The sequence below is a fragment of the Monomorium pharaonis genome, chromosome 7, assembly GCF_013373865.1.
Source record: "Monomorium pharaonis isolate MP-MQ-018 chromosome 7, ASM1337386v2, whole genome shotgun sequence".
NCBI lineage: Eukaryota > Metazoa > Arthropoda > Insecta > Hymenoptera > Formicidae > Monomorium > Monomorium pharaonis.
In genome coordinates, this window is record NC_050473.1 from 16611962 (window position 1) to 16629316 (window position 17355).

Here is a 17355-nt window from a genome sequence, read left to right on the forward strand (position 1 = left end):
CGAGTGCCGATTTCATTCCTGATTATTCTACGAGACACCCGACTGCTCAGTTCTCAACTACCGCGGCGAAGTTTTCGCGCGCTTAGTGCAAGTTATATGTTTTCCGCGGAGCAACGAGAATGAACGCTAATTTCTGTGGGAGAGAAATTTTTTTTCACGCTCTACTTTGCATCTAAAATTAAACCTAAAGTTTAATTTCCCAAAGATGAAGTCGGGTTGAAGCTCTATATGAGGAATGAAACGTAGAAATCGTGTAATTATTCTGATTTGAAGATGTTACTGCGTTATTGCAAGTTTTTGCGCAGCTTTGAACCTCAGGACCGTTAGTTTCTTCGAAATTCTTATTAACAAATATTAAGGTATCAGGTTTGCTAAAAAAAATCCGTAAATAAGGAGCAGAGCGGAGGCATTTTCTAGATAATAACTGTGGGGTCATTCAAGAATTCTGAAGGTATAGTTTTGGGTTTAAAACGACCTGACACCACATGATATGCTCACTCGCCACGACAAACGAATAACACAATGACTGGTTCGTTAGCTTGACCACAGTTAATTGATGCGGCGTGGTTACACAGATTGTTTATAGGATCGTTTAGAGAACCGCACGGCCAAATAATTGTTTCGACTATTTGCACTCGGGTGTCGGGATTATTTTATTATGCGATTGACGTTTGATCGCAAAGAGATAGAGAAAATAAAATTAACGTAGTGTGAACCGCTGTGAATATAATTTCACCAAAACCAGCTTTGATCGAATTTATTTTTCGATAAATTATTTATTCATATACCCGAATAATTTACCTTTAATAAATAATTTGCTTTTAATAAAAATGAATAATTCTGTTACGGATATCTTTCTTTAAAATATACGTAATCTTTTGCGAAGCGTTTTTCTCTCAACTTCAAATTAAGAGCCATTGGAACAGGATACGTAAGAGTGAGGAAGCATGTTCGAGGGCTCAAGTGTAAAATTGAGATTATCCAGAGTGCGCCGATCATGATCGGCGCGGTTCGCTCAACGGAATCCCTTCGATTTCTACGGCAATCATTAATTCGGACTCGCACGAACGCCAGCGGCGAATGCGGAGATTCGATTACGAAGCTGCCTTTGCTGTAGATGCGCTTCTCGGAAACAGGTGATAGCAAACGACACGGCGGTTCGGCGGTGCATACTGTATCTCTGCCAATGCAATTTCGTGCCCAGATTTTGAGTCGTCCCGCTGCTGCCGCCGCTGCTCCACCCCCGTCCCCTTTTCCCTTTTCTCCCTCCCGTTCCATATTTGACTTGGCTTTGAATGTCACATTTTCTCGATGTGAGAATGCCATCGCGAGGATGACGCGTGCGCGGCAAATGGATAGAATACCGCGGGATCCAATATCTTCCTTTTTACCCTTCAGTCCTCCCCCTTTTCTCTCGGGCTTTCGCCTCGCTTTCTTACCGCGCGCGTCCCCAGACGATTCCGTCCTACACACATAACGCTTCCGCATAGCTGAAAGAGCGACGGCCATAAACCGAACGGGCAGGCAAAGCGCGAGCGGAGCATTTCGGCGTATCCCGAAACGTTCACCTCACGTCCACTTAATTCGTCGTGTTCATAAATAAAAGCCCTCGCGTATTATGCTTTGCCGCTGGGAATAACCGGGACGACGCGTGCGACGGGAGTAGAGAGAGAGAGAGAGCGGAATCGAAAGCCGTTTCCCGACGAAATGTAAAGGCGTATCGGGGTGCTGGTATCAATTCTATTTGCGTTTACGGAAACGCGGAAAGATTGTTGATTCGGTCCCATCGATCCGTTGCGTTGAAAATTCACTTTCTGCTCGACGCTGCTGCTGCTGCTGCTGCTGCTGCTACGGGAAGAGACTAAGCTTTGTCGCGGCTGCCTGCGACATTTACGTAATGGAGCGAGTTATTGGTGAAAAATCACTGCGGTCTTTAGATATTTACGAGGCCTTTCTCCGTAGGGGTAGAGATAAAAGGGCTGCGCCATGCACGTAGAGCTCTCTCCGCGTGCTTTCGTAATAGAGAGATACGTCTGTATAGAATTGTTCGCGGCAAGTTCGCGCAGAGAGAAAGAGAGAGAGAGAGAGAGAGCGAGTTTGTGCCGCTAGCTCGACAACGTCTGCATGTTCCGCGATAAACACGTGTACACCGTTTGCCGGTGACTCCTCCTTGACACGAATAATCGCGATGCAAACGAGGAGAATAATGCATTCGCGACAGAACGGGAAGCGTGGGATGTTGCGCGGCGCGCTCCGCGTGTCAGCTCGCTTTCGCTAACGCGACGAAGTAATTTAGATATTAATTTCCACGGTATAGAACACACGCTTCAATGTTGCTACGATTAATAAGGAGGCAGATTACACCCTTTCCCCCCGTTCCCACCTTTGCGGGTCAAATTACTGAAAGTTCCCCCGCGAAACTTGAAATTGCGCAACTGCCGGGGAGATCTGAATAAATAGAAGTTGCCGGTTTGGATTAAACGTCGTACAATGCGCCGCGCCGAGAGGGACGGCGAGGAATTCACTCTGCGTATGCTTGTATGACCGAGCACGGCGAGGGGGAAGAAATTAAGTTTGCACAAAGGGATTAAGCCTTTTAATCCCGCTCAATGGATTCGTAGAAGATTATCCGTGCAACGAATGAACGAACGAACCGCCGGGCGTTCTTTCCGTCGTCGAGAGGAAAAATATGTGCCGACGTTCCTCGCGCTCCTTCACGATGACAATCACTCGCGCCGCTCTAGATCTTCACCGTGACGGGTCAGATGTCGGCATTCACGGTCAATTCTTATTTCAAGATTGTTTTAGTTAACCTCTTAAGCTGCTAATATATCGAGGAAAGAGCCTAAACAAGTTTAGATGGTGGTTAAATTTTAGTTAAATTTCAATTAAATATTCAATTAATATAACCAAAAATTTAGAAATATTTAATCACTATTTAGTAACCGATTGATTATTATTATTATTATATTTGGTTATTATTAATATAATTACTAAATATTAATAAATATTTGGTTACGTTAAACATTTAATTGACATTGTTTCAGAAGCTTCATTATTTTTACGAAACTCTTTTGTTCAGTGACGGCTCCGTTATTGATTTATAACATCTTGAATATATTATAAAACAATTTTAAATATAAAAATGTGAAACGTATGAAACTTACTTTTATTCTTTTCTTGTAAACAGCGCATGTCCCAATGGAATTCGCGGCGATCGCTCGAAGATAAACCCGCGAGAAATTCGCGAAATCCAAACCGCGAAAGAATATCATTCGAAGCGCGTAATCCATCGAACTGCGTAATATCGCGTTTCTCGATAACAATGAGGCTCGGGGTCTGTTAATAGGGTAACGCACGCTCATTCAGAATTTCGGATAATTATGCCCACGTTTCCCGATTAATTAATTGGCCCGAGAGACTTTCGCGGAAATTAATCCACTTCGGAGTGAATGGGGGTGGAAGTGCGCAAAGGGGGGGGGGGGGGACACAATACCTACCGGTGCAGTGGGATTTCGAAAGCAGCAGCGGCTCGCGAGCCAACTACATCTTCGACGAGTGTGCGTTGCTTTCGATTCCAATTATTTAGCGAGTGCACGTGCTTTATTAAAACTCTCGAGACGAGCGAACCATTGGCAAGTATTTTCCTTCCTTTTTTTCCTTTTTACTTCTCTCTCTCTTTTACGTTCTTTTTTCTTCTTTTTTTTTGAATTTTTTTACTCGATCGTACGCAAGCTTCAACGAAATCCGCGTAACGGTTGTATTTTTCGGCAAAAAAGATACTCGCCGCGGTGCTGAATAACACGACGAATCGGGATGAAGAAAAAAGAGGAGCTCAGAAATAGTATTGTGACAAAATACACCGGGCCGAATGGAATTTTCGCTCTCGCAGAGGTAACCGTAGGAATAACGACCCGGTATTTTTCCGTCACCGGCGATGATTTATAGGAACGCTCTGGCCGAACGGTCTGGCCGGTGTCTTTACTTTTATTACGTGCAAACTATTTACACAGACACCGTTCATTAGAGGGAGTGCCTTGATCGAGTGGACTGAAAGGAAAGTAATGACGTTCCGGCAGAAGCTATCGGTAACGTGGAACAAGGTCGTTAAGACCGCGTCTCGAGGATCCATCGATCCATCTTCCGCGGGGAGTCTGCTCGTCTGCGACTGTCAGTTTCAGGTTGCGCGTTCGGACAGACAACGACGGCGTGTCGCTTAGGGATCGAAGGAGACCTGGCGACCGGAACCGACTCGAGGAAAAGAGAAAACATTGATTTTCCAAGCCGAAATCCTCCTCGAAACTTTTAGAGGGGAGAAGAAAAGGAATTGCTCGCGTTTATACACTTACGTCATGCATTTTTTATGCGGAGAATGTCAATGAACGCCTCGTTGTTTAATATTTCATGATGTCGATCTCCCGACGAATTGAAATTTAATTTTCCCTCAGGCTTCAAAGTTAGATCTCTCGCTCGCGGGATAATAAAGGACCATGAAAACTACTTTACTGTGTCTATGAGAAGAGATAATAGAATCCACTTGAATTCTTTTTCAGCGGTACAATCAGTCTCTAGGTACATCCACTATTTGTCGTTGTGATAGAACCTAGTCTCTCTTCCTCTCTCTTTAATTAGCGCGAAATAAATGTGACTTACTCTCTATCGAATTGGAGTTGGAAACGAGCCAGAAATTATCGCTTTGAGCCTGGCTCTGGCACGAGGTCGCGAACGTTCTCCATTAACCCTTAAAACATCCGAAAGTTCCATCGTTAAGCTACGGTAGTAGAGTTTTACGTCCGCTCCTGCGCATTGACGCACGTGTGTCTTTCTTACTTAACATCCCCCCTTCACTTCTTCGAGATTACTAGGGGTGAACACGAACTTCCAGATTGCAAGCGTCGGACATTTCACTTTAACACTCGTCAGTAACTAGAAGTAAATAGCACGGAAGTGATTGATATTTTAATTGTTATACTATATTACAGTATAAAATTAGTATAATGATATTACTTATTATATTATGTTAATTTTAGAATCTAAAATGTGCATTTACACAGATGTTTCGAACAATACATAAACAGATATAAAAATAATATTTAAAAAATGTACATGTTATTTCTCGCTCGGCAAATTTTGATGCTGAATAATATTTTTATAACAATTATTAAATACATTTTCAGTTTTATAAACTGTATGTCAAATCAGACACGAAACGCAATTTGAAATTAAAAACAATATTTTCAATTAAATTTTATAATCAATTTTAATGATGGATGTTACAACCTCCTAAAAAAGAACTTAATGCAAAAATTATCAGCCAGGAAAATATTATTAAATCAATCAAGATTTGCTTTGGTAGAAAAATGGCACCTCTTCTTTTAATTTCTTATCTGTAATATTTATGTCAAAATTTATCGAAGAGTTAATTCTAATATTTCCAATTTTGGTATTATAAATAACTCTTCTCACGGCCAAGAAAGGAGGGGGGCTACGTTTCTCTTTATACTTGTAACATCGAGAAGTGAGCCGTGAGTGTCGACACGGTATGAGTTTGAAACCCCCGTTATCGAGGATACGTATATCTCGGCCACCTACCCACTTCGCGGGCGCGCAGTAGCTTGCATGCGCAAAAGTGCTCCAAGAAGGACATCGTCCTTCCGAGCGCGTAGCTTCGCAGTTCTCCATCCTCGCGAGCTCGACGTCCATATTCAAACGCGGTTCGATGAACCCGCTGGGAGAAATGATCAGGGATGTGCGACGGGAGTGAACGGCGCGCCGTTTGGAACGCGGCCAAGGATCCTCTTCTCGCTCCTTTGATCGCGCCGCACCGCGCCGGCCGAATCGGGCCGCGCCACTGTACATTATCAATATCGGGTCCGAGATGCCCGTCCTCCCGGCGCGAGAGAAGCGCGAAAAGCCGGGGGAGTAAGTTAAATTGCGCCGTCGAAATGGGCACGGCTGTCGGTCGGTCGGAGAAGCCCATTTCCGATAGAAACCACCACCCCTCTTCCTTGTCAGTCAGGCGAGGCGATGCCAGGCCGACGGCGGTGGCAGCGTCCCCGTTATACCCATTTTCGGTCAATTCCGGATTGAGCTCGTCGATCCGCTCGCGGGGAATATCCTATACTGCCTCCGGATCCGACCGGAGAAGTATCTGGAATTGATTATTCGCGGGTATATCGGGTGAGATCGACGATGGAACCCCGAAACTACGGGGGCTACACCCCCCGCGTTGCCCGGTATCCGTACAACAAAATTAGATCGCTGCAGTGAACTCCGCACTGCGGACTCTCGAGCCGCGTCGTGCATTAACATTTGAGCATCCGAAACGGGGGGGGAAAAGAAAAAAAAGAACCGGCCAAATTCGAAGACGTAAGGTTCTCGGGAGAAGCGAAAAATTTCATATTTTATAAGGTCTGCGGGAGATATCCAATTTCACCGTGCTGTGGAGATCGTTAAATTTAACGCAAAGGGATGGCATCCAAGTGGAATTTATCTTTTATCTTTGAATTATATACCTGCGAAATAAGTGTACCTCTTTAAAATATCATCAACCAATAGTTCGGTCGACAAGCTGCACGAGAGATTAGCTCTTCCAGATAGGAAACTCCGTGAGACCTTGACTGATGTAAGAAGATTTGTATATATTCATGAACGCCAATGCCCTAATGTAATCCGACGAAGAAATAATGTTATATCCTCCTCGTTGAGCTCATTGCTTCCCGCTTGCTCCGTTGAGCATCCGATTGAATATACTAACGGTGGCAATTGGCATTCGGAGACAGTTTGACGTTTCGTTTCTTGGATATGGCGCATTCTTCATCCCTCATAATCCATATTTATGGATTCGCGAAACGTAACGGACGCGAGCGAACGTGAATGATGCCACCTCGCCGCGATCCGGCCAAACGGGGATTCCGCGTTGAAATCCGAACGTAATTTTTCTACTTTGGCTTTTACGTACCTACCGTCGAACTTCCGCGTTACATGTGGCGTATTACAAACCGACGCTAAATCTTCAGATGATCCGGCGCCAGTACACGGGTACATTTTACCTTGCGTAAAAAACGTCATTGAAACATTTACTCACGCTGCTTGCCATCAAGGAGCTTAGCTGAAAGCACACGTGCGCACTCTGCGTTTCTCCAAGTAGAAGTACATCGTAAAAGTATGTGCAAAATTATGTTCTGTCACCGAAACAATTTGGCGCGCGCGACGTATTGGCTGTTACTTACGCAATTTTGAAAATTTTTTTATTTTACGCGAATGTATGCAATATAAAAAAAAACAATTAGACATTAACAATTACAATGTCCGCCTATAGCTATAAAGAATTATTTACATCCCTATTCATTCTCTAAAATAAAATTAATATATGTAGGGGAAAAATGTGTACTGTTCTATTAACAGCAGTAGTCCAATTAAAAATAATCTTGTTAATTTAATATAACAGTATTTATATATTTTAATTAAATATTTTATTAAAACGAAAGTCTGACGTGTTTATTTTATGAATTGTAATACATGTTTGAATAAATTAATTCTAATGCAATATTTTTTTCGCGTATTGATTTTTGAGACATTTTATGTTTCAGAATTAAATGTTGAATTAGCTTATCATTTAATAACATTCATAAAACTTTAAAGAGATTTAAATCGTGAAATCTAGGAAATCTACATCTCTTTCAATATCTCGAATATTATTGTCTTTCATCATTATTAATATATTCAGCGGCATCAGTTTTGATAGTTTTATTCAACTGTGACCTGGCAATTGAACGGTCACGTCCATATGAATATGTAACATTGAGATGGATCCTCGTAAAATTGCAGTCATATCTTAGTTTTCCATTTCACCGCATTACAATGCTAATCTAATATCATCTTTTTCTTGGTACAGATTTTTAAGACATCATATATTTCAGATAAGATTAAACGTTGAACTGGCTTATCGTTTAATAATTAAAGATTTAAATCTCCTTCGAGAGATATTTGAACTTTAAAGAATCTAGGAAAAATCTACATCTCTCTCTTCCAATATCTCGGACATTATATCTTTCGCCACAATTAATATATTCAACGATATCAATTTTGATATTGAAAATATTTTTATTCAATTTTGCCCCAGCAATTGAATATCACGCTCGTATGAATGTATAACATCGAGATATAGATTCCCATAAAATTGTAGCCATATCTTAGTTTTCCGTTTCACTGCATTACTATTGATCTGCGACCCGTGCAGCGATTGCACGGCAGATATACCACAATATCGCTATATTAACAGATCTCATCGATGCTTTCCTCATCGAAAGCTGAAAAAGAATAGAGATCGCGCGCGAGAGAAAATTTCTTTTGTCTTCATTTCGTTTCGTTTCAATTAACTGATAACTGCGGCAATATGGTCTTTGCCTCGATCAAAAGTTACTTGCGTGAAATACAAGTACGCCGGAGAAAACCTGTTATTAACTATTTTTATATAAATATATCATTAATTTAATAACGGCAATTACGATTGATTCAACAAAGTAAAAATAATGAGAAGACTTTTATACGCAGGACAAAAAGTATATTTCAACAATAATCGATAATAGAACGCTATCCTCATGAAATTATAATCCAATAGTAAAAAAATATAATTGTAATCTTTATAACGCGTTTATTCATTGAATCATTCAGCGAATTCTCGCGCGAGATTGAGGGCGATATATAATTTTATCAACTTTAATCGCCAATATTGACCGCGACGATGAATAATCGTCAAACATTTCATTTGTGTGATGACAACTCGTATTATCACGTTCTCGAATTAGCAAATGGGACGGATTTTACGCGAGATTTTCGATGCTTAAATGATAATTAGTTGAACTCGGATACGTTATTATGCATTACCGGAAACGGCATCATATTATGTTATAGATATATATCTGTATAATTAGGTTGTGGAAAATTTATATCTCGTTTGTGCTGTAGCGCAAGCGATCGCGTGACAGATATTGTGCGATATAACGTGACAAAATTAAGAAACGAAGCTAGAACTAGAAGTTAGAATATTGTCATAGGCATTTATTAAACAATAGGCATTTATTAATCACTTTACTGTTGTCTGAGAGTGCACATTCTAATTGAAATTAACGGTTGCAGCAAAACTGGACGGTGTGAAGACTTACATGCGGATGAGGAGGGTACCGAATCATTTACAAGTTAAAGTTATCAAGTGGTTCGACTACTTGTGGCTGACGCAGAAGTGCTCCGACGAAGAAAAGGCAGTCAGTTGTCTTCCAGGTGAGTTTTCGCTTCGCACTTACACATTCATGTCAAAATGACGGGGCGAATGAGCGGGATATTTAATTTGTTGAAGAACAACTGGAAATTGCAACGCAAAAATTGAAAAGATACATCTATGAAATTAAAGCTTCTCTTTTTTTTTTATGGAAAACGCTCTTGTGTACCTTGTTATTTTTAGCATAAGTGATTTATGAAAGCTGAGTAATTGCAATTAATGCAGATGTAATTAGTTATTTTTATATAAATCGTTTATCATCCCTCCACCCCGTAGTTATCGTTATTAATGTGCAATATAGAAGAGATGCGGGCGCAAATTTACTTTCATAAACGCGAGATATATGAAAATCCGGCGCTGCGACGTGGTCGTAACTTTATGATATTTATATAAGTCCGCAGAATCTATGCAAGAGCGGCTAGCGAGTGTGTAATTTAATGCACGTGTAATTAATGTAACTTCGTTTATTGCAAATTCTGAATAAAGCTTTTTATTTTTAACTACAATTTATTAGTCAAATAACAGCGAATTGCAAGATAAGCAGTGGGGGGTGGGGAGCGAGTGTTTACGAGCGAATGAAACGATATCGCCGCCTTTCGCCAGTGCTAGCGTATATAATTTCACGGGAAACATTTGATCTTATAACCGCACGCCGGTAGGATCCACAAACTAAAATGCAAGCAGAGCAACACGTAAGCAGACTACGTATACGGCTGCCGGCGTCGTCGTCGTCGTCGTCGTCGTCGCTCTTTAATGCAAACCGTGCGAGTGCAAAAGGTCGTGAGGCGAATTATCGCTCGGGTGTCTTTTATAAAAAAGATACGAAAAAGATAAAAAGTTCCCAACTTATTAGAAAATTATAATTTATTCAGCCATTACGCTCGTTAAATTCCCTCTCTTTGCGGTAAACGAATTGCGCAAGTGGAATTTGCATAATAAATAAAGAAACAAATCGACCTGCATGTCGCACTAGTAACGAGTGCAATTTTTCACTATTGCAATAGCATGGAATAAAATGTCTATTTTTATAACGGATAAATATCTGCTTATCATATATCGTCATCTTTTTCTAATTTATAGTGACACGTTCGCGATTGTATTAACTGACGGTTTTTTTTTTGTTTTTTTTTCCCCCTCATAAACTTGATGACTTTTTTTACTGCTTGCGTAAAATATAAGAAAAACGCATAAATGTAAAGAGATGTGGAAAATGTATTTCTGAGCCGATTGTTAACGGCGACTCCGCGAGTCGATTATTGGAATGAAACGATATTTCTGCTGGGAATTCCCCACTAAAATGCCAATAACGCAGCGTAATAATGATTCTATCGCTCGTGACGCACTATAAAAGAGACTATATGCAGCATAAAATGCAGTGTGTATAGAAGCAAATAAACTGTGAGCGGCGGCGAGGGAGGAGGGGGACCCACGTCGGGCTACGTCGAGTAACATAAGAGGACTTACGCTGAAATTTATTGCACGAGATATACAAGAGTGCTTAACGCGAAGTCAAGCTCCCACTAAGAAGAAAATTGTCAGGTTTTTTTTTACCTTCCTCGTAGCCTTCGCACTCTCTCGAAGATGTTTTATTTTCAGAAAATATCGTCCAATTTCTTAAAACGCCCTCCGTGCGTACAACACGCGTCCCTTTCCTGTAATAGCGCGACGTAAAATTTTCAATCGTTCTTCTTTGTACTCTTTCTTAAGGGACTCCTTTATAATCGCTCTGCTTACAACATCAGGAAGGGATCTCCATGATAAAGCAGCCGGCTTTTGCATTAACCGCTCTTCCGCGAGTCCTTTTGTTTCTTAAACTGAGAAAAGTGTATGCCATACCGCTGTTCTTTTCTTTTCCACCCCGACTATTGTATTATAACCCGGCTTCCCTCCCTCCCCCCCCCCCCTCCACCCCCAAGTCGTACTCGACCCCTTAGTTAATGCGGGAAGAATCGGAATTTAGACATAGTTAACGCAGTCTAGAACGCAGAATGTTAAAGAGGGAACGAATGGCCGAGGAGACAACGTTATTATTCCACCGCAAAGGCGGAATGCGCTTTTCAAATGAGTTTCCCCGGGAGTAAGAGCAAGGAGCGGCCCGGACAACATCCTGGAAATCGTTTCGTTCGAATGGCGCGCATTTCTCATGCAATAAACCTGCTATAAGGCGCGAGTTGTAAAGTCTCCAAGTGTAATGCACGACATAACGAGGAGTTGGAAATTGAATATTAGTGCGAAATGAAAAATTGTAGGCCATTACGACGCGAAGGTTTTCGTATACGTATACGTCGTTTAATCGGCCATAACTCGGGCGATAAAGTCCCAGAAATGATATCGGAGTTCGACTGGAAACGTCTCCGTATAATGCTGACATCTCTAGCGAATAACTAATTTGGATTTTTAAATCGCTTTAGAATTCAGTGCCGTTTTAATTTTAAATTACATCTTTAAGAAGTTCTCTCGATAAAATTAATGAAGTATGAAGTCATATTTGGCTATTGTACTATTGTACTCGATTTCGTTGAAATTAGAAAATTTTTATATAGTACTAACATTTTCGTGTGGATAATTTGGATTTTTATAACGCTTTATAATTAAAATTTTTTAACTTTGAAAAGCTCTGGTGGTTTAAAATGAATGGCATATATTCTACTTTCGACGTTTATTTTGTCGAGATCAGAATGAGTGTTGCCTGAATAATTTTTCATCTAATAAATAATGAAATAACCTGTACTCTATACGCGTGTAATAAAACAATTGGTACGGAAATTTTTTGCGCGGCGATAGTAATTAGATTATATCGACACAGAAGCAAGCAATTAGGCTGCATTACGCGTTAATATATCGGGAGGAGACATATCGATCGGCAACAAAATTACGTAAAAAGCGAAAAATGCTTCCGCGCTTTCGATACTTGCAACAGCTTGCATAATCACAATTAACGTTAATTTGCGGAACTTAGTGCTAATTACGCAGCTGTATTACTGCAATAACAATAGCAATGTCGTGGCATATTGCGTACTTATACGGTCGACGTGCTTCAGGGTTAACTACCCGTTTCTGGTACATGCTCGGTTATAATTATCCCGGCAACAATAATAACAATATGTTACGCTTTACCATGTTAATCAAGGATTCATGCGGGAAATAATGCCAAGTCAATAAATCTTATTTTGCGAAGCCGCCATTAGTCTGCGAGAATATAATTATTAATTAAATAACCCAATATTTATTACAATAGACGTTTAATGAAATACGGTCGCGTATTAATATCGGTATTAATATTAATTATTATGTAATAGTAGTATCTCCGCCAAGAATGTATTTGCACAGTAATACAGGACCGTCACGAAACCGAATCATTGTCGTTTAATCAAAAAGATAATTCGGCTTAAACAGCAGATAATTAATAATTGTAATTTATAATAATAAATCTCTTTGTACATATTTCGAGAAGAACGCAAAGGACATTAAAATTGGAGGCATTTCGGTTTTACAATGAAAACTATTTTGAATCATTATGCGGAAATATTAACAATTTTACATTCGAAATAATATTATTAAATAATATATTATAATCGCTGCACATGTATCGATTGTTTATCAAAAGCTCCCTTTTAAGTGAATATTTTTAATTGGCCGCTTAATTGCAACAGAAACTTCTCACCTCTCTCGCAGATAAGTATGGCAAAGTGTCTTTGGCTAATGAGATGTCGCTTTGATAAAAGAAACAACTTTTCTCAGAATGGATTTACACTTTAAAATTTCAGATGAAGTTGCCGTACAATGTACGTCCTCCGGCGCTAGGCGACTTCCGCCGTTATTGTGCAACAATGTAAATTGTTGCGCACAAAAATTTCACCACCGCTCGTCGCGAAAGAAATTTCAAATATCAAGCGGGAAGTATATTAAATAACTGGAAGAAAACGAGGGTGCGTCGGTGCGAATTTTTAAAATTCTAAGTTAATTAAACATGGACATACTTTTATACACGTGCAACGACCCGCCTCGATCGTACACACTGCATTTTCAGCGCATCCCGCAGCGGTAAAAGTACAAACCGCTTTCTCTGGAATTAGCTCGGAAATTTTCTGATTCTCTCCAATGCTCCTTTCATTTTATATTCCGCGCTAATCACACGTCCCTCTTTCGCAGATAAGCTGAAGGCAGAGATCGCGATAAACGTTCACCTGGACACGCTTAGGAGGGTTGAGATCTTCCAGAACACGGAGGCTGGCTTCCTGTGCGAGCTGGTGCTGCGACTACGGCCCGTTCTTTTCTCACCTGGCGACTACATCTGCCGCAAAGGTAAAGCGCGTTTAATCATCGTTTTTCCGAGCAGCTACTTCCGGATAAAGTAGAGCACCCGGAAACATTAGGCTTCCGAGCGGTGTGTGCGTGTATGTTTTATATTTATATCCATGTTACGAACGACTTCAGCGAGAAAGAATTAACGTCGTAAGTTAGGATTTAGATAAAAAATGTGGCTAAATGTCCCGTTGTTAGCAGTCGACTTTGCTCATTCCCATTTATGATCCCTCGGAGATACTAACCCTCCCCGGATTTGGTGTGTCCTGCTTATGGAAGCACGCAGTGCTGGAAGCATGCCAAACGATGTACCGTGGGTGTGAAAAATGATTGCGCTCTTTCTCCCTTTCCGTGCTGTCCTCGTCACCGGAGACCGTCGCTGGTAGGCGAATATTTTTATTTTACGAACGAAAAAGTGACTGCCGCGCTCGTTATCAACACGATAGGAGGAAGCACGAGCCATTCTCTTTCTCTCTCCTCCACGTAACTACTTTGGTAGTCCAGTTGCATAGAGAAGCGGCCCGTAAATTCTAACGACTGACACCGCCATTCAACACACAGCCTTCAAAAGTATATTTCTTTTATGGCCGCAGCAGAATTCAATACCGTAAAAAAAAAAAGCTAAAGATGATTCTGTCGATTTCTATGACTATTTACGTCACAAGGATTATCTTATTTTATTTTAATCCTTTTAAGGTTAAAACATCATCGCTTTTTTAACTTATATTAGTCTAATGAAAAAATTCGAAGTTTATTTAAATGAGATAATTGTATTCAGAAAATAATTTTTTAAATATTGAAAACTGAAAATCTATTTTTTATGAACATAGCAAAATTCAATATTATTTGAAAAAGTTAAAATAATTATAATAGGTTAAAGAAAACTGACTTTTATTTTATTTAATCTTTTAAAATCGAAATGTCATCTTTTCTTCTCAACTTATATTTGTCTTATGGAAAAATCAAAGTTTATGTAATGATAATTGTATTCAGGAAGCAGTTATTCTTCCGGTATTAAGAAATTTGGGTGGAGTTCGCTTCTGAAAAATATGACTTCGCTATCTTTCTTTGAATATTTATGGCACGTTACAGAGACTTTTCGCGTAACCGCGTCCTAGATCACTCACGAATAAAAGCTTGCGTTTTTATCATTTAGTATTTAGTATTCTCGATGCGTAAGCGGTCACAGGAGTAATTCCAGGTTGCCGAAGCGAACGAAAGCCGAGAATCGAATCGTTTTCCTCGCAGATAGTTTGCCTCCCATCCGCTTTATCCTGTCGACGGGGTTTCTTTTCACTGCCGGTGGAATGACCACCATGTACGCGTAGGAATGCGGGGAGCAACACCTCTCCTTTTGATGGGTAACTACCCTCCTCGCGCATTTTTCCGTCGCTGTATCGCGGTCGTCGTGTCGCGCGATTACGGTCGGAATTATGGCCGAGCGTTACTACTTGCCGGACAAATGACGGCCGTTCCCCACGTATCCTGTTGCGCTCTTTTGTACTGTCTGCTATTAAGGTCGATTGCTCCAACGTCAATTAATTATAATAGTATTCTTTTCTGCTCATATTTTAGGAAGAGGCAATCTAAATTATATCCGTGCGCGTGTTTATTATAAAATTTATCGCCTCTTATCCTTATTTTATTTTTCCTCTATTCTTATCCCTACATTGAATTAAAAAAAATACATCGTTAATAACGACGAAAGTCAGATTGATGAAATGATACGAACACATTATTATGGTACCAGCTCTTATCGTATACCTTGAGATACACACGAACGTTGTACTTCGACCAATGGCGCTGGCGGCTTATTATTTTTATAGACTCGTAAAAAGATATTACGCAAAAAGAACTGAAATTTATGTTAAGTACATTCACAAAACTTTTTATTCCTCAGAGTGAGGGAAATACGACTTGTACCGTTGTTTCTTTATGTCTACTCTATTATCGGAGATTACGATGAACGTCGAGATATGTAAACTTGTTTAAGTTAGAATCCTGATTAAGCTTATTAAGTTGATTAAGTTGGAGTCAAAGATAAAGACGATCAGTGAAATAATTAGACTTTGCTTAGATGTGATTTTTGTGCGATTACAGGTGAGGTGGGAAAGGAGATGTATATAGTGAATAGGGGCCGACTGCAGGTGGTGGCCGACAACGGAAAGACGGTGCTCGCCACCCTTAAGGCGGGTTCCTACTTCGGGGAGATCAGCATTCTCAATATGGGGACCGCAGGTAAAGAGTGCGGTAAATATTCCAAACGGACCAGGGGCCCGTGAGCTGTCCCCCTTCGTTTTTCACGATCACGTTTTCACGTTTCACGTTCTTACCACTCTGTGAGAGGGCAAGCCGTCGAGCCGGTATGAGCCGATCTAAAAACGATCTCTCTAGCAATTTTTCACTATCTCTCTTTTTCTCGCAGATTTGTCCCACTTGTCGATTTTCACCTTTTTAATCGCGATCGACGTTCATGCAACGACATCCGCGCGGTGAACACAAGATTCAAATATACGTATAGCGGTTATACTAAACTGTCAAAGAAACTAAACTTCGAGGAATAGGAATATTAATTATCACTTAGCTTTGAATATATTCAATTAAATTACATATTTTTCTTGCAATTGAAGTAACAGGAATTTTTTTTATAATTGACGAAATTTATTCTTTCGTTAAACTATACACCGATATTTACATGCACTCCGTTATAAATATTTTCTCGTTAAATTAATATATCAATATTTATGCTTCATTATTATTTATTTAATTAGGAGCGATACGATTTTTGTGATCGACAGAAATATTTCGACAATGTGATTATCTCTTTATAAGTATTGCCTTAACCATTCCAATCTGCATGCAAGAGACATAATATACGGATAAGTTTTGCATTATTAAAAGCTTGTTTCTGGTATGTTTCCAAAATTAAGCATGATTACGTTTTAAACGAAATTAAGCGCAAATTTAGATTTACGCAAATATTAAATAAATGAGCGGGGAATTAAACGAGTTTCAACTTCTCCGTTATCACGGCCGTAATATTATATTCTCTCAAACACAAAGCCCGAAAGGCGAGCTTTATCTAATTTAACTGTGATTGATGTTGTATTATCTACTCTATCGTGGACAATTTTGCTAGTTGTATTTTCCTATTATCATTAATTTTGTCGCGGAATTTATGACGTGTGTAATTACTGCAAATTTGTTGCGAAATTTTTTGCGTATTTTAATATAAAACACGTTTTCACTTTAAATGTGAAATGGAAATCAAATTAAATTTAAAAAACCTTAGAGAGAGGGTATAAAAATAGAAATAAATATATTTTTATTAAAGAATATATAAACAGATATTCGCGACGTAAACTGCAGGTATTCGATGAATGTCGAGACAAATGAATTTCGGTGAATGAGATTAACTTCATCGCGCAGTGCTCCATCAAACAACCGAGCAACAACCAAACTCAAATAGCCATTCGCATTCATCGCGCGCGCGTTGACAAAGGAAGGAATTAGCTGTGGAAAAATATTTTCTCCCGCTTACACTTTTTCATTTCGCGCGGCGTATAATGAACGTGAGACAAAAACCAGCTTTCAAAGCGGCGGCGCCGCGAAATCACTCGTGCGTCTTCCACGGGTTTCGTCGCCGCTCGGGGCTATCGAGCTTCGCGTATAAAAAAAAAAAAAGAGGATTGACGATGCAAAGTATCGCTTCAATTTCTCTGCATCGGCAATTCTATTGCACCCGCCTGTTAGGATGGAGCACGCGTTTG

General features: G+C 40.0%; 1 protein-coding gene across 10 annotated transcripts in view; it reads left to right on the forward strand.

The window, feature by feature from the left end:
* Window positions 1-17355, forward strand: part of LOC105835333 (cyclic nucleotide-gated cation channel alpha-3) — a 165616-nt gene that overhangs the window by 132727 nt on the left and 15534 nt on the right. For 8 of the 10 annotated variants that reach the window (XM_012678485.3, XM_012678487.3, XM_012678489.3 and 5 more), the window contains 3 exons: window positions 9142-9282; window positions 13433-13585; window positions 15686-15835. In XM_012678485.3, coding sequence (XP_012533939.1) covers window positions 9142-9282; window positions 13433-13585; window positions 15686-15835 — 444 coding nt within the window. The remainder of the gene's footprint in view (window positions 1-9141; window positions 9283-13432; window positions 13586-15685; window positions 15836-17355) is intronic. The other 2 variants (XM_012678486.3, XM_036290368.1) reach the window with 1 other exon arrangement.